We start from the raw sequence: 19,107 nt of genomic DNA, 5'->3' as shown, positions 1-19,107 counted from the left end.
CCGCAGAAGAAGCGGAGGTAGGGTGAGGGGGGTGCGGCTCCCTGTGCGAGCACTGCAATGGAAATGCCCCTGGCCCGGCCCGGGGGCCGGGGCCTGGGGTGACCAGAGGGTCCCTGTGATTGCTTCTGTGCAGCTGGTCCCCGGGAAGCTGATCTGTAACTCTGGCCCTGTTTGGAGATGGAGTGCCTTTGGGGTGGGAGCAATGTCTGAAATGGATAAATGCTCTGAGCGGTTTGCTTTGAATTCTGGAGAAGGCCGAGTACTCTCCTGTGGCAAGGAGGTCAGTGTGCTGAGCCCTTGTCACATGCCTTTTGAACACAGTGATGATTTGGTGGCCTTAGTCCTGTCATCTCCAGTGGTTCTGTGAACGACCGTCTCTTTCCACGAGGGAATGCAGAGGTACGGACAGCCCCGTTCTGCCTGGACTGGGGGAATGCCCACTGTCTCCTAGGCCCTGAGAATTTATTTGGTTCTCCCGGCGTTCTCCATGGCCAGTCCTAAACAGTGGCTGGGTGTCAGTGGGAAGAAATGAAGGCATCTCAGAGGTCTGAATGGAAGAGGAGCTCAACAGAGGAATCGAGTTGCTCTTTTCCTGTTCCTGGGGGACCTTTGAGGTCGTTGCAGCCAGCGGGGCAAGAACCCGTGCCCCACCCTCACCCTAATGGAATGATCTGTCCTCCTGGAGGTACATATGCAGAGAGCGCGTTCTGCTTCGTTTCTCTGAGGTTCCACTTGAACTCCAATTCTGCGATATGTCTCGGCAACGGAGAATCTTTAGAGGAGGGAGTGTGGTGGGTGGAGGTGACAATAACCCTGGACAGATCTCCCAACCACTGAAGGCCCTCCTACGCCAGTGTGCACGTCTTCTGGCCTCTTCCAAAAGGGGCCAGTAGCAGAGACTCGCAGGTTGAGATCGTGACCTTGCATCGGAGGAAGGCGAACATTCTCAGCGCACTGAGATTTCGGAGGTCATTGCCATGGGAAGTGCAGAAAGGGGCTAGCGCCTGAGGGGGGCCACCACCCCCGCTGAGAGGTGGTGAACATCCAGAGCCACGTGACTGTGCAAACTCGTGAGAAACCGGTGCGATCCTGCCCTTGAAGGCCCCGCCCCTTGGTGGGTGGGCGCTTGGAGCAGGTGGACAGGTCCAAGGCAAATCGGACTTCCTCAGGGACTCCTCCCAGAAATGAGGGGCGTTTGGGCACAGCAAAGTAGAAAAGCTGCTTTGGGCTGAGTCTGCAGTACACAAGGGTGAGTCAGAGAGATGTCCAGGGCTCGGGCCCCTCTTGTCTTCCCCCCGTCCCCGGACTGAGGGGGACACGCTGTTGCCAGTCCTCTTGTGCTTAGGAAGGCTCAGGTGCAGAACTCTGCCTGGCCCAGGTATGTCTGCAGATGGTGCCCCAGGGCCCATGGAGTAATCCTCGAGCTATGACAGCAGAGAGCAGAGAGCACTCTGTCTCCGCAGCCAGACGCTGGTGTCAGGCCCATTTACCCCTCGATGTGACATGCCCGACGTGGGTGCCCTACTGCCCTGGGCCGGGCGGGCGGCCTTCCCCAGAGGAGCCACCGCTCAGGAAACGGGCTGGAGGAATCCTTCGTGCCCCCTGCACCGTCACGTCCCTGAGCTACCCCGTCAGTCCCCTCGGGGCCGCGGTGAGTCTCTTTTGGGAGCCCAGCAGCCAGCTGCCATTGGCCTTGTTGGAAGTGGTGGGGGTGTCCTCTTCCTGGGGCCTGGCCCGCAGCCCCCACGTGCCCTGCAGCCGGCACTGCCCCGTCTCTCCCGACCCTGGCCTCAGTCTGCAGCGTCTGGGGTTTTGTCCTCCTGTCTCCCCACTGCCAAGCGCTCAGCGAGCCTGTGTTTCCGCTGGAGCTGACTAGACACCCTGGTGGGGAGTGTCCTGGGGCCTCGGAAACGACAGTCACCACCAGGTGACTGTGTGAGACTGTGTCCAATGATGAGTTATGTTCGGAGAACTCCGGTGTCGCACCAGCTGTTGCACGAAGCTGGGGCCTTGGGAAGGGGCCTCTGAGATTGCGCATCCTGAGGCTGAGCCAGAGAGGGCGTGTGTACCTGGCAGCCGTCCCCAGCTGGGACCCTGCCGTCGGCAGTCGGGCCGTTGGAGCAGAGGACAGACTAGCAGATGACGGCGGTGGTGCCCGGGACGCTCCCCCCACACACCCCAGGCAGCCCCAGACTCAAATGAGGAGTTTGAAAACAGCCGAGCAGGCGGGGCCTTCGGGTTCCCGGGCGGCAGGCTGTGCGGAGGCTCGGCCGCCCTAGGAGACGTGGAAGGAGGAGCGCCCCCACCAGAGCCCATCTGGACTGGCCGGCGCTGAGCAGGGGAGGGTCATGGGAGCTCAGACGAGGCTGAGGTGAGCTGGAGCCTGGGCGACCTCATGAACCAGGTGCTCTTGGCCCAAGTCCCTGGACCGGAGGATGGAAGCAGGGCCACTGCGTGCTGTCCTTGGAGGGAACGGACTTGGAGCGTGAGGGCCGGTGTTTGCCCCAGGCCATCATGGACTGCTGGGGTGTAGCCCTCTGGACGCCCCAAGCACCACCACTAGGGTCCCCCAGGGAGGCATTTCCTGGGTGCAACGTTGTCTCCATCGTGTCCGTGTGGGCTGACACACATCACCCAGGTCCCCTGCCGTTGTGGCCAGGGCTGGGCAGAGCAGGCACCAGCCCCCTTGGCCGTCAGCCGGACGCCGTGACGATCTCTAGATGGCCTGAGCCTCCCCCCGTGAGGGGCTGGCATGGGGTGTCTCCGTCTCGGTCCTGCTCCTCTCAGAAGCCCCCATGGCCTGGCCACGGCCAAGCCTGCCCTGAAGCCAGCCTCCTCGGCAGGGGTCTGTCCTTCAGTCCGGCCCCCACCTACCTGCCCTCCTCTGGGACTCGTATCGCCGGCACCTGTCCTGGGGCCCTTCCTGAGCAAGTAATGGGCCTCGCTGCCTGTACTCAGGCGCTGAGCTGGGCCTGAGCACGGGGATAGGGCTGGGCCGGTGGCGGGAGGCAGGGTGTGAGACCGAGGGACACCCACAAGACAGTGTGACGGGGCAAAGCCACGTGTGCTGAGCACCCGGCCGGAGGGTCTGTGCAAAGTGTCCCCCAGACACTCACGCTGTGGGGAGGCAGTGAGAGTCCTTAGACCCGGTGGGTGGGTGTTTTGAACTGCTGGCCTGCTATGTGTCTGGCGTCCAGCCTGCCCAGGGGAGTGAGCCTGCAGGACAACGTTGGGCCACCCAGCCGGCTGGGAGAGAAGGGGACCAGACCGGGCAGGGGCATGGGAGAGCCGGGGCCATGCCTGAACCCCAGAGCAGCCTTCGGTGGGCCATCGCTCCTACATCCACGTGCGAGTGGGCCTTCTCCAACCTTACACACCCCATCCAGGCCCCACTTAGCCCCCAGGGCATGGAATCCCTCTCGGACAGACGGTGACCCCGAGGCGCTGGGAGAGGCCACGTGGGCAGGGTCCCGTGTCAGGCTCTTGGTGGCACCATTGCCTGGCTTTGCCGTGGTGGTCCCCCTCGGTCCTGGGACAGGAAGCATCGGGCATGACGTCCACATGCAGGGCAGCTGGAACCGTGCTGGCCTTGGGGGAGGGCCCTCGGGCCGGTGCAGGGCCCGGGCTTTGCTCCTGGAGCGAGCTCGGTTGGAACGTGAGTTCTGCTGCGCCCACGCTGACCCGGCGTGTAAGCTCCCTAGGGCTCAACTTCTGGACGGGTAAACCGGGTGTAGTCTCAGTACAAGTCCGAGGCCTTGCTGTGCGTTGTACACGCTGCCACCCGTCCCTAAGATGCCCGGCTCAATGTAGGTGCCCGTAGACTTAGCTACTCAACACGAGTGACCTGTCAGCACGCCAACATTCTGGTCACTCACGGTCCTTCACCGGGACAGCGGACGCTCGCCTGCACGTTAAAACAAGACGCCAAACATTCGGGGCAAACCCCAAGCCGTCTTTGCGTCCTGCATCCCTCTCCCCGGGGGCCCGGCTGCCCCACCCTGACGGGCCGCCTAAAGGAGGTCAGAGGTCATTCTCTGGGCCCGTGGGCCTCGAGAGCCCCGAACAAGATGCACGCTTTCAAGCCCGGAGCAAAGGCCCGGGGGAGGGGGCGGACGTGGGGGGCCGTCCCCGGTCAAGGGTGCGGGCCATGTGGTCCTTTTAGCATTGTCCCAGCCAGGGCGCTGAGGTCCTCCCCGGAGACCCCCCTAGTTCACCCACGCCCTGGGTCCCCAGAGGCCACGTGGCCGACTGCTGCTTAGGGGACTGCGTTAGCCAGGTGTCCCACCGCCCCCTTGCAGGGCGAAGAGGAGGAGGAGGAGGAGGAGGAGGAGGAGGAGGAGGAGGAGGAGTGGGAGGAGGCCTTCTCCTTCCTTGCCTCTCGTCAGCCTGCAGGCGGCCCCCTCCCCAGCCCGCCGCCGCCTCCCAGGCTGACTCCCGGCCCCGCTGGGACAGGCCAGGAGCCGCTGGCCCCACACTGGCTTACTGTCCTTTCCTTGACCGACCACGGCAGGGACACCTGCCCTGGTCGGTGCCCAGGGCTTGAGCTCCGCCATCCTTCTTTGGGCTGTGGGGCTGGGAGCATCAGTAAGAGGCGGCCTTGCAGAGAAGCCTCTCTAGCACATTCTCCCCACGTGCAGGGCCACCTCCCCCAAAGCACCACCCCCCAACTCCATTCTGGGCATGGAACTCGATGATCTTCCAGAGATCCATGAAGCAGAAATGCCTCCAAGCTTGAGGCTATTTTGTCTGCGAGTCTGTGGCCTTTGGCTCCCTGCAGGGCCTCAGTCCACCCCCAGCAGGTACAAACCGTGGGCTGAAACGCCGCCTGCGTTGAGTGCCCGGTAAAATGCAGGCACGGCCAGGGCCGGCCAGACAGAAATCACAGGGTAATTTATGTAACCGGAAGCCCTACTCAGCCGCTGGTGTCACCGGGCGATGCCCCGGGACCGCTAAAATGCCCATTGCGGGTTTAGACTGGCTTGGGCCTCGAGAATCCTCTCGGAAGGCTCCTAAGCTGTCGCGGTGTTGGCAGGGTGTTCCCCAGCCGCTGGGCGAGTCTCCAGGGTGTCCGTCTTTCCCTCCACACTCTGTACATTCAGGCTGTGCCCGAAGACTCATTAGAGATGTTCACCCACCCCCGGGCGCCTCGGCCGCCGGTGGCCCGTGGAGGGCGTTTTCATGCTGGCTGAGAGCATTCCAGTGGCCCGGCCGACATCTAAAGTAAGATGCACACAGTACCATGGAAAAGGAGGAACCAGTTTATTGAACAGCTGCAGGGAGCAAAAGTAGTGGATTGCGCTACATCTGTTACAGACCAAGCAGGAAAGGCTTTGCCATCCCGGTGTTCCCCTCTCCCCCAGACCGCAGGCTCGAGCCCGTGCCAGGGGGTCTCATGTGTGCTGGACACCAGTTGAGCCCGGTTTGGACATGGCAGCAGCTGCCCACGTGAAACCGTGCCCCCCTTGTCCGGGGTGACAGCGTCAGTGCTCCTTGTCCCTCCTGGAACGAACGGCCCTTGGCCCGGAGCGTCCGCTTGCTTCCGCTCTGCCTCGTGGCTCCAGCCGCAGCTCCTGGAGCCCCGGCACTGCTAGTTCAAGGCCCGGGCCCAGCCGGCACAATTTCGGTTGCGGACAGACACGCCGCCTCAGACCTTCACAAATCCACCCTTCCCGTGGCTGTTTCTAGTCTCAGCCACTTTGTCCAGTATTTCCGGCTTCAGGTCACGCCCGGCGGTTGTCTGACAGCCGATATTCCCACGGCGCAGGGGAGCCCCGAGCATTCCTTGCTTTCCGTGGCTTTCTGGCCGTGGCAGCCACGGTGTGTGTGGAGGATTCCAAGGGGGAAATGATGATGTCCCATGAAGGCGTGACACCCCCCGGGCACGACAGGTGTGCCAGCAGCATCTACTTCTGCAACAGAACACGTACGTCTCCGATACAGGCTCGTAAAAAAATACTTTAACAGAGTATACTGTACAGAACTAGGATTGGACACGGTATATTACAAGGCTAAAAGATTCGTATAAATACTATACAGGCACGGAGTCCCTCCGTTGGAAGGGGCTCACCGGGGGGGCCGGAACACCCGCCGTCAGCACTGCCAGCACGGCGCGGACGCGGCGCCGGGCTGTAGCTACACCTCCTCCTGACTACACCCCGACGGCGGACTCGAAGCTGCGTGGCGGGGCCAGCCTGGCTTCAGATAACGTTTCCGAAGAACACTTCCGATGGGAATCGTAGCACTTTGAAAACCAGTTCCTTCTCTGGCCTAGTCAGCCATCCCTACCAGAGCCCAGCCAGCTCCCGAGGCAGCCGCCTGGAGGAGGGGATCGCCCTCTCCTTGTCGCGCGCGCTCCCTCCATCATGCCCACGGCCGCTGACACCCACCCCCCAGCCCACACTGCGCGTGCCCGTCCCCTGCCACGTGTGCGTCCGTCGCGGTGAGTCACTGGTAGGCATTGAGTGCAAACAAGGCATGAGATGCAAGTCGCCGGAGCCCCAGCTCCAGCTCCAGTTCCGGGTGGGGTAAACAAAGAGGCAGAGGAGGCTAGAAGACAGCGTGCGTCCTGGTCCGCTTGCGTTCCGTTCCAGGGAGTGGTGTCTAATCTGGCATTTCAATATTTAATTTGGGAGGCGGGAGGACGTATTTACCAGGGCTCTGGGTGATAACCACCCTGGTCTTCTTCCGAAACACTGGAGCAATTTTAGGAGGTTCTGGAACTGGGGTTTCTTCCGTTTCCTCATTATCTTCATGATGGAGGTCGTAGGAAATGTTTCCATATTCTCTCAAAAACGGGAAGATTTCAAGCAGAAACTGACAGAAATCCTTGCGAATCCCAAACCACCCTGAAAAAGAAGGATGTACTTTTTCAAACACTGGCCTCCACTGAATCTCCTTGTCACTTTACTTTCCCGGTCATGAAGTTTTATTCGTACAACGTAATGCTTCACCCTGATGCCTTAGAAATGAAGATCGAGCGAGGCCTGGATACCCACCAAGGGCAAGAAGAAAGGCCCGTGGCTCCCTGGCTCTGCGAGTGGGCTTCCCAGACTGGCAGCGACCACAGGGCACGCTGCGACCTCGCTAGAGATCAGGCAGTGGCTGGGGTGGAGGTGTCCCTCTGATGGGCCTCCAGCGGCTAGGACTGCTCTGGCACGTCTCTGACGGGTACCTGCGCCGTCGAGGCTACGTCACCGTCCCCTCGTCTTCCCCAGCTGGGATGTGCTGACACAGGCCAAAGAATGTCAAGCATGTCAAGCAAAAAAGGGATTTCGGGCAGCCTCTGGCAGCCACGCTGGTCCAGGCCGGCAGGCAGCCTGAGCTCCCGGGGCCCCCTCAACGCTGCTTCTCTGAGGCGTGCTCTTCCTGTCTGTACCCTGGGACCGTCAGCTCAGTGCTGGCTCTCCCAGGGCACACCCCCACCCCCCACCGCCCCGCCTCCTGGCTTCCAGAATGGCACGCTCCGGCGCTACCTGCAGAGAGGCTTACAGTCTAGTAAGGAAGGAACTGTTGTCAAGATCACTTCAAAACTGAAATGTGCCATCGTGCAGGTGGGGAGGAGAGAGGGCAAGCAGGTCACCACTGACAAGCCACACTGATGTCAGCAATGTCGCTGGGGAGAGCCAGGAGGACACAGAACCTAAGAGCACTCCCAGGGTTTGGTGGGTGACATGGATTTTGATCTAATCCTTGGGAGCCTCTGGGAAGCAGGGCTGAGAGGCTACCTAGCACGCTCAGCCCTACCTCAGATGGCAGAGTGCGCCATTAGGGAGGTCATGGTACAGGGCGCGGAGAGCAAGGCTGACAGCGCACCCTTCCCTTGGAAGGCCCCAGGTCTTCCTCGGGCGACCTCCTTAACTGGGACCCTCAGGCTCATCCTTTCAGAGTGGGGCCACACACTCACGTGCGCGCGCACACACACACACACACACACACACAGGTCAAGGGCTTCTGAAGTGCTGAATACGTACAGTGGTTTCCTCCCTTCTGTCCAAATGTGGTTGCCATCAGAGTGATCAAGGAAAGCCAAAGAGGGACAAATATCGGGATACAAGAGAATGCGTTGTGGCCGTCCAGTTTGTGAACCAACAGGATCTGAGGAAAGAGAAATAGTTGAGGTTCTATTGATAAAGCATCTGAGGATGGACAATGGCTGAGATCAGTCCACCCTTCCCTTGTCAGGTCTCATAAGGGGGAAGGTCGGCTCCACGGGAGACTGGAGAAACCCTCTATTCTGGGGGGAAGCGCAAGGTAAACTCTCATATCCCTCTTTAGGACGAAGCAAAATCTGTCTACCTGGGAAGTGTCCACCACCAGGCTTGTTACGGGAAGCTCCTGCTGGTGTTTGTTCTAAAGCATCAACAGTGCCCAGTCTCTAATTCTGCACCAACTCCCTCTTCCTAGATGTAGACACATCAACACACACTGGTGCATCATGGCTACGGAGACTCCCTGCTCGCCCCCTTCCCCAAAGGAAAGGATGCTCTAATTCTACCATCATGCTCTCCATCCCTCCATCCTCTGCGGTGCTTTCGGAGGGCCGTCGCAGGGAAGGGTGGGATTCAGGGCCTGAAGAGTTCTGCTGTCGACAGCTTACCTCAAAAGTAAGGAGAGGCACGACAATGGTCATCCAGCTCAGTGCCATTGTTATGTGTGTCCTTCGCTGTTCTGCAATCACATCCATGGAACGCAGGAACAGGACAGACCACACGATGTAATAGAGGACCACCAGGCACAGAAAGGACATGAGAATCCACAGAGGGACACACACGACCTGAAGGAAGGAGAGAAAGAAGTCGGTAGGGTCTGTGCCCAGCACCTGCAGGCGGGCCTAGCCATGCCCTGGCGGACGGCCGCAGCTAGGACGGCCCAGCTCGGCGGCACTGAGGACGGCCTGGGCCGCCGCCGCTCCGGGCCACGCTCCGCCACGGGCCGCGCTCGGGCTGGAGGGCCCGGCAGCTGCCCGCCTAAGACAGGACGTCACGCGGCCCGCACCTGGCTCTGCCCCGAGGGCAACAGGGCGGCCCGCGCCCCCCTGCCCACTTGCCCCACCTTGCCCCGCCCCCCCCCCCCTCGCGCCCCCCCCCCCCGCCCGGTTCACGGCTGTTTGCCGGCCCGGCCCGATGCTGCCCTCCGCTCACGCGCGCGGGACGCCGAGAGGGCTCTGCCGCCCGGTCCCTGCCACCTCGCCCAGGCGGCTTCCACGCCTGCGGCGCCGCACCACAACTTGCTTCACCCCCACAGGGGCGCACAGGAGCCCCCGGGCCTCCCCAGGCTCCCCTGTGTGGTCTTCCTCCCTCCTGCACTGGCCCTTGGATCCGTCTGGCATCCCTCTGTCTCGCTATCAAGCAGTAAATTGACTGTTTTCCCCTGGTGGACAGGTCTATGACTTTCCACACACTCATGTGCAGAGCTGTGTATGCCCAGGCAGGACGCAGGACAGCTGCTTCACCCCACGGGACTCCCTCGTGCGGTCCTTCACGGTGTCATACCCTCACCGCACCCCAACGCCTGGCACCCACTGGCCCATTCCCTCTCGCTACGCTTCGGTTGTTTCAAGAGCACCCCACGGCACCGCTGTCTGCGGCTGCCTTCTTCCCTCTTCCCTCAAGCCAGAGTCGTGAGGCTCCCCCCCGCCCCCCCGCTTGCTGCGGGTGACGACAGGCTGTTTCTTTTTATTGCCAAGTGGCGTTCCAGAGGGTGGACGCGCCACTGCCCGTGCGTCCAGCACCCGTGGAAGGAAACTGCGGTGCTTTCCCGCATTTGGCTGTCCCGAATAAAGCTGCTACCAACACTCAGGCACGGGTTTTTGTCCAGCCCTGCAGCGCCATTCCCCTAGGGGACATAGCCCGGATTGGCCCTGCTAAATAGTATGTCAACCCCGTGTTGAACTTGCCATGAAACGGCCCAACTGCTTGTCAGAGCGCCTCTACAACTCGGCATCCCCACCAGCGATGTGCAAGTGTCGCCGTCCCTCCCCACCCTCCCCTGCGCTCCGGTTCGTGTTTTAGCTCTGCCCTCTGATGAGTGTATCCTGGGACCTCATCCTGACCTTGATTTGCCCTTCCCTACTGGGTAATGATGTCCTGTCCTTGTGCTTATTTGCCATATGTATATCCTCTTTGTGAATTGTCTTTTCAAGTCTTCTGTCAATTTTAAAATTAGGTTGTTTTTTGAGTTTTGAAAGTTAAGATGTTTTGGATCCAAGTCCTCGTTTGGACACATGTTTTGCGAATATTTTCTTTTACTCTGTGGCCTGTCTTTTCATTCATTTCATTTCAGTTCTGAGCTGCTCTTATGGACCTTGTTGTTAGTTGTTAGTGCCACTTATAGGGACTCCTGATCTAACCCCAGGTTCCCAAAGATTTTCTCCTATGCTTTCTTCAGATAGTTCTTCGGTTTTCCATTTTGTTTTTAGAACTATGACTTGAGTTGGTGTGTGATTTTTAATCCTCTCAAGTAGCCTGGAGTTTCTGATGGTAGGTTTTGCTGTACAATCTATGGAGGGTCTCTTCCCAGGGCCCTTCCTCATTTAGCAGCGCTCACTTAGCCACCTTCCCCCCCCCCCCCCCCCCCCCCCCCCCCCCCCCCCCGGGATCATAGTGATCATAGCAGCTTCCCTCGGTCTCTCCTGATCACTGTGAGAAGCATGCCATCAGACTGTTCCATCTGCTGACTGGGGCTGGAAAAACCTCTCCGCTCACCTACAAAAAACATTTATAATTCATCTTTTTTTTTTTTCTGATTGCACCTTATACTAAAATGTTGGTCTTACTTAGATTTCTTTCCTCCATATCACAACAGAAAATCCTGAACCCAATTACCTTTCTCCAGATATACCACCCTAAAGATGGAGGACAGGTACCCGAACATTTTGTATTATGACTGTTTTATCAAAGACTTTGGGCAGAGACGATGAGTTCTGCCTTTATTCATTATGGAGGTGACTATGTTCCCTTATTTTCTTCCCTGTCACCAAATGAATATTTTCTCTTTTTGCTATACTTGGTACTTTTTTTTTTTTTTAAGGTAAACCATGTTCATAACAGAAAATGTCTTATGTGCAAAAGGACACATCAAGCAGCAGTGGGAGTGGGGACCCAAAACCCCAGCACGACCTCACCTCCCAGAGGCCACGTGCCTCCTCTCTGTCGGTTCTCACCTGCCTTCTAGGCATGCATAGCAGGAAGTCCAAGTCCTACTGGCTTATCTGTAGCTTGCTATGAATATATAATGACATGTGTACGTACCCATATCCACCCCCGTTCCCACCCCCTTCTATCCATCTACGCAATTTCAACCAAACACCCAGGAACTGAAGCCACAGGTTCTGAGCAGGAGTGTCCAGTGGCACAACTTGTTTGAAAAGCAAGTCGGGGGTGCAGCCTGTCTTCCAAAATCTCAAGTTCCCACCCTCTGGCCCAGTAATACTGTCTCTGGAGTCCTTCCTAAGAAAATAATGAAAAGAATCAGGGGAAGATTTTTAGGCACAAAAATATATGTTACATCATGATTTATAATCACACTGGTATCAACTTCAATATTCGGAAGGGGATGTTTCGTAAATGCATTTGAAGAACATTGCATCAATTAAACTTTAAAAATTATGTTTATAAACACCTTTTATTGCCAGGGGAAAATGCTCATGATGCGTTAGGATGAGAGCGCAGCGCCCAAAACCGTGTGCGCCGCACAGGCTCAGCGGCCTTCACGAAGCGGTAACATCCGGCACAGGAAACCCGGGACACTGGCCATGCTCTCTCCCAGTGGGTTACGGGTCATTATCATTCGATTACCTAAGCTGTCTGTCTTTTCCAAGTTTTCTACAAGGAACACAAATTACTTTTATAATTAAAAAAAGAAAAGTTTATTTAAGGATTTAAAAAGTTACATACAAGCCAGGGCCAGTGGATGATCTTGTCCAGTCTTAAGGCAATGAATATAAACTGCAGGATGTTGACAGAACACAGTATTTCTAACTAAAAATGAAGAGAAGAATCAGTTAAGCAAAGTAAAAGTTGTATTGAATACTGCAATTATTTGGTTAACAAACTAAAAGGCAATGCAAATTATAATACGGGAAAAGTTTGATGAAGTTATACTGGGACCTCCTGATTTTCTGCACCGGGGAGCGAAGCAACGCGGCGACAGCAAGAAACCTGCCCGCCGGTCTCCTGCCTCGGCCCCTCTGCTTAGCGGCTGCCTGCCCTTTATGCTCTACCAAACAACAGCCTTGTTTCCGGGCTCGCTGGGTAGAGGCAATCCGCGGCAGACAGCACAAGCGTCCTTCCTGCCCCTACCCGTAACATACCTGCACTTCTTTCTTGTACCCAGGACTCAGCTCCCCACCTCTTCCTTTCTGGCTCCTTGAGGACCTTGTCACATCAAGACATCAATTACGGATTCTTTATTGCATCGTTAACCTCTCCTGTTCCACTGATCCCTCCCAGAAGCACAGACACAAGTTCAACTCATTCCCATTAAACACAAAAGAGCCCCAAGACCAAATGAGCCCCTCCCTCCCTGGAGCCAGCATCCGCTCCCAGGCCTAGCACTTTGTTACCATCCAGCTCAGTGAGACAGCGTGAACGCTCCAGCCCGTGGCCTCCCCATTCCGAGCTCCCAGCACTGCGATCCGGCCTCCAGCCCCGACCACTGGCAACTGCTCTGTCAAGGTCGTCAGTAACCTCTACGGCATCAGACCACCTGTGTCAGATCATCCTACGGGGCATCTGTGTGGCATCTCTTTCCAGGAGCCCGGCACAGTCTCGCCCTCCTCCTGGTGCTCTTGCAGCTCCTTTTCAGTCTCCTCCTCTCCTTGAACCCTGATGCCCCCCAGAGCCTTCAACTTGGTCTTCTGTCCGCACTGGAGAGACACGGACACGAACACACAGGCTTCCCCTCGCTCGCCCTGCTGTCTACCCAGCCCCAGCTTGGGTGGCCTCCTGCTGGCTGTTCCACCCGGCTCTGTCTCTGACTCAGCCTTCCTGCTGTGGCCCAGACCCGGCTCTCCCAGGGGTGCCTCAGCCAGAGCCAGTCCCAGACTGAGTCCATTAGCCCCTCACACCTTCACCCCGTCCGCCCTCCCTTGCTGTAAGGCGCCGCGGCGGCCCAGTGACCCAAGGACCCAAGCCACACCACCAGCAAGCACCATCTCCTCCTTTCCCACTCCTGCATGCTCCGTCACCGCGCCCTGTCCTCTCCACCAGCCCGACGACTACTGTCTCATCAGGCCTTTCTCTCGTCACCAGCCGCCACCCCCAATGCCTCCAACAGCCCCCTGACTAGCCTCCCAGCCTCCAGTCTGGAAGGCTCTCTGCTCCCAAATGCCCGCCAGGCCGTCTTCCTTCTGGTGGCAGCACTCGCTACTCTTCCGTGGCTTGCCACTGCCTACAAAATGAAAATCACAGGAAGCCGTCTGATCTGGCCCAGAGCTTCCCCAGAGTTCTCGTTCGCAGGGCATTTTGTGAGGGAGCAATTCTTTCCGAGGCCTCTGGGCTGAAAGAAATCCTTAACAGTTCCACTGGGTTAAGTAATTAGATCTAAACTTAGTATATTTCTGTCCTAAGTAGCCATCTAAAAAAAAATAGTAACTCCCATAAATCAAAAGAAAAATATGATTTTTACTTCACTCCTAAATAACCACGACTAATTCCCATGAGGTCGTGCGTGCCTGTTGGGCGCCGCACCCGCCATCCTCATTAGCTGTTCTCCACACAGAGTTTCGCACAGCACGACCTTCTCCTCGCGGCAACTGCCAACAACCCAGCTTCTTCTCCAATATCGTCAAAACTAATGTAGGGTGACCTAATCATAAAACTGTAAACTACTTGGAGGTATCCCCGCAGCTGGTGGGTATCATCGCTTTTCCCTCAAAAATGTCCACTCTCCCATGGTGCCCTGGGAGTTCACTATGGCGGCCTGCAGCAGCTCAGCACATGCCTGAGGACTGAGGATCTGGCCCCTACGTGGCCCAGTTCCTCTCTACAGCCTTCCCTTCCCCCAACTCCCACCACTCTCTTTCCACTTCATGCTCCAGGCAATTTTTTTTTTTATTGTGGTAAAATACACACAACAGAAAACTTCCCGTCTTAACCATCTTTAGCTGTATAGCTCAGCAGCGGCACTAAGTACATTCATACTGTTGTGCGACTGTCACCAACATCCATCTCCAGAAGTCTTTGCATCTTGCAAAACCGTGCTTCAGTCACATTGCGGTCACCAGAGTTCACTCAGCATGACAGATTTTCTCCTGCCTCTACGCCTTTGTGTGTGTGAGTCCCTCTGCCTGGAAAATATCATCCCCTACCCCACCTGCACAGGGCGCCCTGGCAAACCCCACTCTTCCTTCATGTCTCTGTGCAAGCCTATCCCCAGGCACCCCCTAGCAAACATAGCACTCCTCCTCCTGGGACACAAGCACCAAGAGGGAGCTCGACTCCGGACATGGCGCTTCTTCCCCTAGGTAGGAACACCCAGTGTGACTACATGAACGACTTAGTTTTTGTAATTCCACATTAGGAAAATATGGTTTCGTGCCCAGTGTAATCCGGGCCCTTGTATATACTTTTACTTTCTAAGAAACAAAGTTCCAAATTTTTACATGTATCTTAAACTTCCTCCTTAGTCGCTATCCGGCTACATTTAGATGGCTCTCTCGGTGCTTTTCGACCTGGGCGCCACGGCCCCTGCCCTAGGAAGAGGCTGGGAACGGTGCAGGGGCGCCCCTGGGTCTCTCACGCACTTATGGGGAGAGCCCCTCCACCAGCATTTAGTGGGCAGAGGTCAGGCAGAGGCGTCCCGCAGTGCGTAAGACGGTCCTGCTCGACAAAGCATTTCCTATCCAGAAGGCCACCGGCCCATGTCCCTCCCCCACCGAGAAATGTTGAGCCAAACAGGGACTACCTGGAATGTGTGACCTCAGTGATTCTGGTTTATGTAAGCCTTTGCAAATGGTTTTTTGTTTTTTTTTTTTTTAAGATTTTATTTATTTATTTGAGAGAGAGAATGAGATAGAGCGAGCATGAGAGGGGGGAGGGTCAGAGGGAGAAGCAGGCTCCCCGCCGAGCAGGGAGCCCGATGCGGGACTCGATCCCGGGACTCCAGGATCATGACCTGAGCCGAAGGCAGTCGCTTAACCGACTGAGCCACCCAGGCGCCCCTGCAAATGGTTTCTGAAGCCTGGTTTGGCTCCGCCTGTGCAGGTAGTAGCGAAACCATGCAAAGCAGCGGGTGGAAATGGTGCCTTGACCAGCACAGAGACACGGAGTCAGGCGACACTGGAAAAGGAGTCCGGAGCTGGCATCAAAACCTGAGTCCGACCACGTAAATTCAGGAGGCAACAGCATGGAAGTGGCAGTGGAGACAGAAAGGAAGCAAGATCATCCGCAGTGTGGCTCACAAGTACGCACAGTGAGGACAGAAAATGCCCAAGCCTAGAATCCTCAGCAGCAACAAAGGAGCCAAAGCAGAGGGGGCCAGTCTAGCCAAAGGCCCAGGAGTGTCAGGAGCCACAGCGGGCCTGGTGGTCAGAAAAAAAGGACTGGAAGGGCCCACTGGATCTGGCCAGTGTCCTGGGAGTGGGGGAGCTGAGCGGGGAGCCAGGGGTCAGAAGGGCTCTGCTGGAGGGAGCCTTTCTGTGGACGAAGAGAAAGGCACAAGAGCCAGACAGAGGACTGAGAAGCTTTTGCTGCTGTCGTTTTGCTTTCTCTTTCAGATGCGAGAGCCCAGTGTTACCAGACAGAGCGTGGATGGACATAGGAGCAAATGCCCGGAGGAACCGGAAGGGGTGAGGGTCTGCCTGCAGCGGGGAGGAGCACCATGCAGAGGCCTGACAGGTACCAGGTTGCCCCGGGGGCGAGGAGGGTCTCTGTGCTTCCCAACCTTGCTCTCAGGACTGTCACCCAAGGCATCTTTCAGACATCTTTTTCCGAATTGTGCTCCCTCAAGAAGTGTTCGTCCCCCTGGAAAGCAGCCAGAGGGGCCTTGCAGACAAGTGGCCGGGTTGAGGAAGGCGGGGGGGAAGTGAGCCCTCAGATGGCCCTCCCTCCATGGTCGCTGCTGCGGGACTGGCCACGCTCCCCTGTGCCCTTGCCCTCTCCCCGGTGGAGACTAAGCGTCCTGGTGCTCAGGGCTCAGGGTCCTGTTCCATTGGGTTCCCACAGAGCCTTGCTCCCTCACCAGCCCTCTCTACGGGAGCCTTCCGGCCCCACTGCCACTCTCCTTCCTGCGCTTGTTACTCACCCAGCTCAAAACCAAGCCTCCCTAGCATCCAGTTCTCCCCTCGCCCCGTCCGTGTAGGGCTTTGGGCCCTCAGCTTCCGTGCGGTTCAGTGTGCAGGCTCTGGGGTCGGGCTGACTGACGTGTGATCCTGGCCCCGGCCCTGCCCCTTAACGAATGGCCAGGAACAAATCCCTTCCCCTGTCGTAAAACAGGGGTGGCCGCTGCATCTACTTCACCAGGACACTACCGCCCGGGAAGAAACCAGCCCGGGGCCCGGCGCATGGTAAGTGCTCAAGAAATGTGACCTGCTGTCACCTTCCGTACTGGTACTAGGACTGCTCACGCCGCTTTTTGATTCAGCTGCGTCTCCCCTATGTCGAGGCACAAAGGGCTCGAAGCGAACTGGGGAGCAGATGAAACGCTAGATCACGGGGTCTGCGGTGGCGTGGCGCTTGCTCTGAGGTGTCCATGTGCCCGGGCTACACAGGACCGCTTACTGAAGCGAGCACGGGTCTAGGTATTGCTGTGAAAGGACTGCCTTTCAGTAAAGACCATCCTTGAGACTGTGGGTGGTTGCCTCGAATGAGTTAGAAAGCCTGAGGTTTCCTGGAGAGGACGAAATTCTGTTTCAAGACGCCAGCATCGACTCGGGCTGCATCTTCAGCCTACCGGTCCGCCCTATGAATTTCAGACTTGTCAGCCCCACCAGTCCATGAGCCAGATCCTTAAAATTAATCAATTGCACTCTCTCTCCCCCTCCCTCCCTTCCTTCCTCCCTCCCCCCTTTCCCCACCTCTCCTATTGGCTCTGTTTCTCAGGAGAAGCCTGACCAACACTGGGGACTAGGGAAAGCCATGGAGCTGGACGGAGCCTGCGTTCTAAGTCAAGAAAGAGAACCATGATTATTTCCATCAGCTTTTGTTTCCTTACATACCATAATCTAGAGTTACAGACTAATCTCTTCCTAACAAAGGGCAAGAAATGTACATTACAATAACAGACCAAAACATTTTACTTTTTAAAACATTCTTGAATATATGAAATCTCACCTCTAGTGACCTGTCATGTCGAAAGCCCCAAACACAAGCTGCAACGGACACCGGGGAGACAAAGAACAGCGGCATGAAGACCAGAAGCCAGAAATGGCTTCCTCTTTCAATCCTGTCACAGACCAGAACTTCAAACATCAACAGGAGCAAGTGGATGCCCACTGCAATTAACATGGCTTTAAACTCCACACACGTTTCTCCTTCTGCTCTAAAAAGAGACATCAGAAGAAGAAGAAAAATACTCAGTTCAGAATCTCCAAAACAGGCAGGCAGTCCAGGTCAAATACCAACTTATGTTGATACTATGAACGATATTTATAAATCTGACAAAAAGCAAAGGAAGTTAGGTAAAAAGGGAACTTACACTTAATTTTTAGTGGGCAATCTTTCAAACGTCAAAGAACTACTACATGACAATAAATGAACATTACAATCAAACCAAAGTTTTAACTGGATAACGACATTCTCAGAAGTGACAGCCAGAGTTATTACTCCCCTGACAGTAAACATAAATGCTTGTGTTCATAACTTTAAATTAAACTACTTCCAAGATTATTCAAGCTGATTGCTTCTACTACTAAAAACGGACAAATATCCCTTAAATTTCATGATCCTCATCTCTCAACAAATTAAAAACCATGTAAATCACATTTCATGCAATACTATAAAAATAACTAGCTTTATGAATAAGCGCGGGTTATATTTCAAGAAAATATAATAACTATTGTTAGGTGCTATTTTAAAAATGCCGGTAAAATTATGAACGTCTTTTTATTTTCCTTTCTATTCCATGAGGATGAATTAACACCTGCAGATGAAAGAGAAGGAAGAGCAGTTAAAACTGTTTTTAAACAAAATCAGGTTACTTAGCTGTTTAAGTACCATGCAGGAACTCATCAGATTAACAACTGAAAAATAATTAGGCTGCTAAACAGGGCAATGCTTAAAAAATGCATTTGGAAGGCCCACAGTGTTTCATTCAAAATACAGATAAACATTTATGATGTATCTTCTTGGTGATAAATACACCTGAGGTTAGGACACAGAGAACATGAAGCCAGTGGTCACCTGTATAGGACCCACCAACATTCCACCGGAGAATGTGAACACCGAATGGCCATGCCTGCACACTCACTACATTCAACCACACACACACAGTTCCTTTTCTCGCTCTAAAAATCTTAAATTAAACCAGCCGGGCAAAGCTCAAATAGCTTCTCAATATCAATGAGTGGAACCTAACATGTTTAGTTATTTAACTTTTCATTCTTTGAGTCATAAATATTAGATATCTGAAAATATCTCATAAAAGAGAAAAGATTTGCCAGCTGTACAGGTGATCTCAAAAAAGAGAAAAGGAAGTCGAAGGACTTGCAAACAGCTACACACAAACGTCCCCCATCTGCCAAGGCTCTCTGCAGGACTGCTCTAAGGTTCGCAGCTATGCCTGTAGCGATGTGTGTGACATGAGCTGATCAAGACCGAAACACCTGCCCTTCTCGCATGTGAGCAGCTGCCCACGTGGCACTCCTTCCCTCCCCGTCTTCCTGCTGAGGGTTGAGAAGAGTCCCTCAAGTGTCCCTTTTCCCTTTCTGAAGTGCCAGCCTCTGAGAGGGAGAAGAGACTCTTTGGGCCCCAGCAGCACTAGGCTGCACACCGGAGCTGAGCCAACTCCAGGAACCTGAAAGAGCTGCGGCAGCCGAGAAGAAAGGCACAGAGGGCTTGAAGGTAAAGCTTACCCCTCTGCCTGGCCCCCAAAGGCTCTGCTCTCCTTCACAGCATCTGGGCCTCATCTTGCCCTGTCTCAGCGACACACTGTTTCCTGGCCAAGCTACCC

At 55.7% G+C, this 19,107-nt stretch overlaps 1 protein-coding gene across 4 annotated transcripts in view; it reads right to left on the bottom strand.

Moving 5' to 3' along the window:
• Nucleotides 1–5,255: 5,255 nt before the first annotated feature.
• Nucleotides 5,256–19,107, bottom strand: part of TMEM185A (transmembrane protein 185A) — a 34,487-nt gene continuing 20,635 nt past the window's right edge. For 3 of the 4 annotated variants that reach the window (XM_035012019.1, XM_035012009.1, XM_035012038.1), the window contains 5 exons: nt 17,271–17,478; nt 11,895–11,978; nt 8,597–8,773; nt 7,971–8,094; nt 6,595–6,845 (listed from right to left, as the gene is read on the bottom strand). In XM_035012019.1, coding sequence (XP_034867910.1) covers nt 6,601–6,845; nt 7,971–8,094; nt 8,597–8,773; nt 11,895–11,978; nt 17,271–17,478 — 838 coding nt within the window. In that variant the 3' untranslated portion in view covers nt 6,595–6,600. Of the gene's footprint in view, nt 6,846–7,970; nt 8,095–8,596; nt 8,774–11,894; nt 11,979–17,270; nt 17,479–19,107 lie in introns of all 4 variants that reach the window. The other variant, XM_035012028.1, reaches the window with a different exon arrangement.

The sequence above is a fragment of the Mirounga leonina genome, unplaced genomic scaffold (genome assembly GCF_011800145.1).
Source record: "Mirounga leonina isolate KUSES-001 unplaced genomic scaffold, KU_Mleo_1.0 Mir_101799, whole genome shotgun sequence".
Lineage (NCBI taxonomy): Eukaryota > Metazoa > Chordata > Mammalia > Carnivora > Phocidae > Mirounga > Mirounga leonina.
This window is presented reverse-complemented; position numbering and strand designations above follow the sequence as displayed.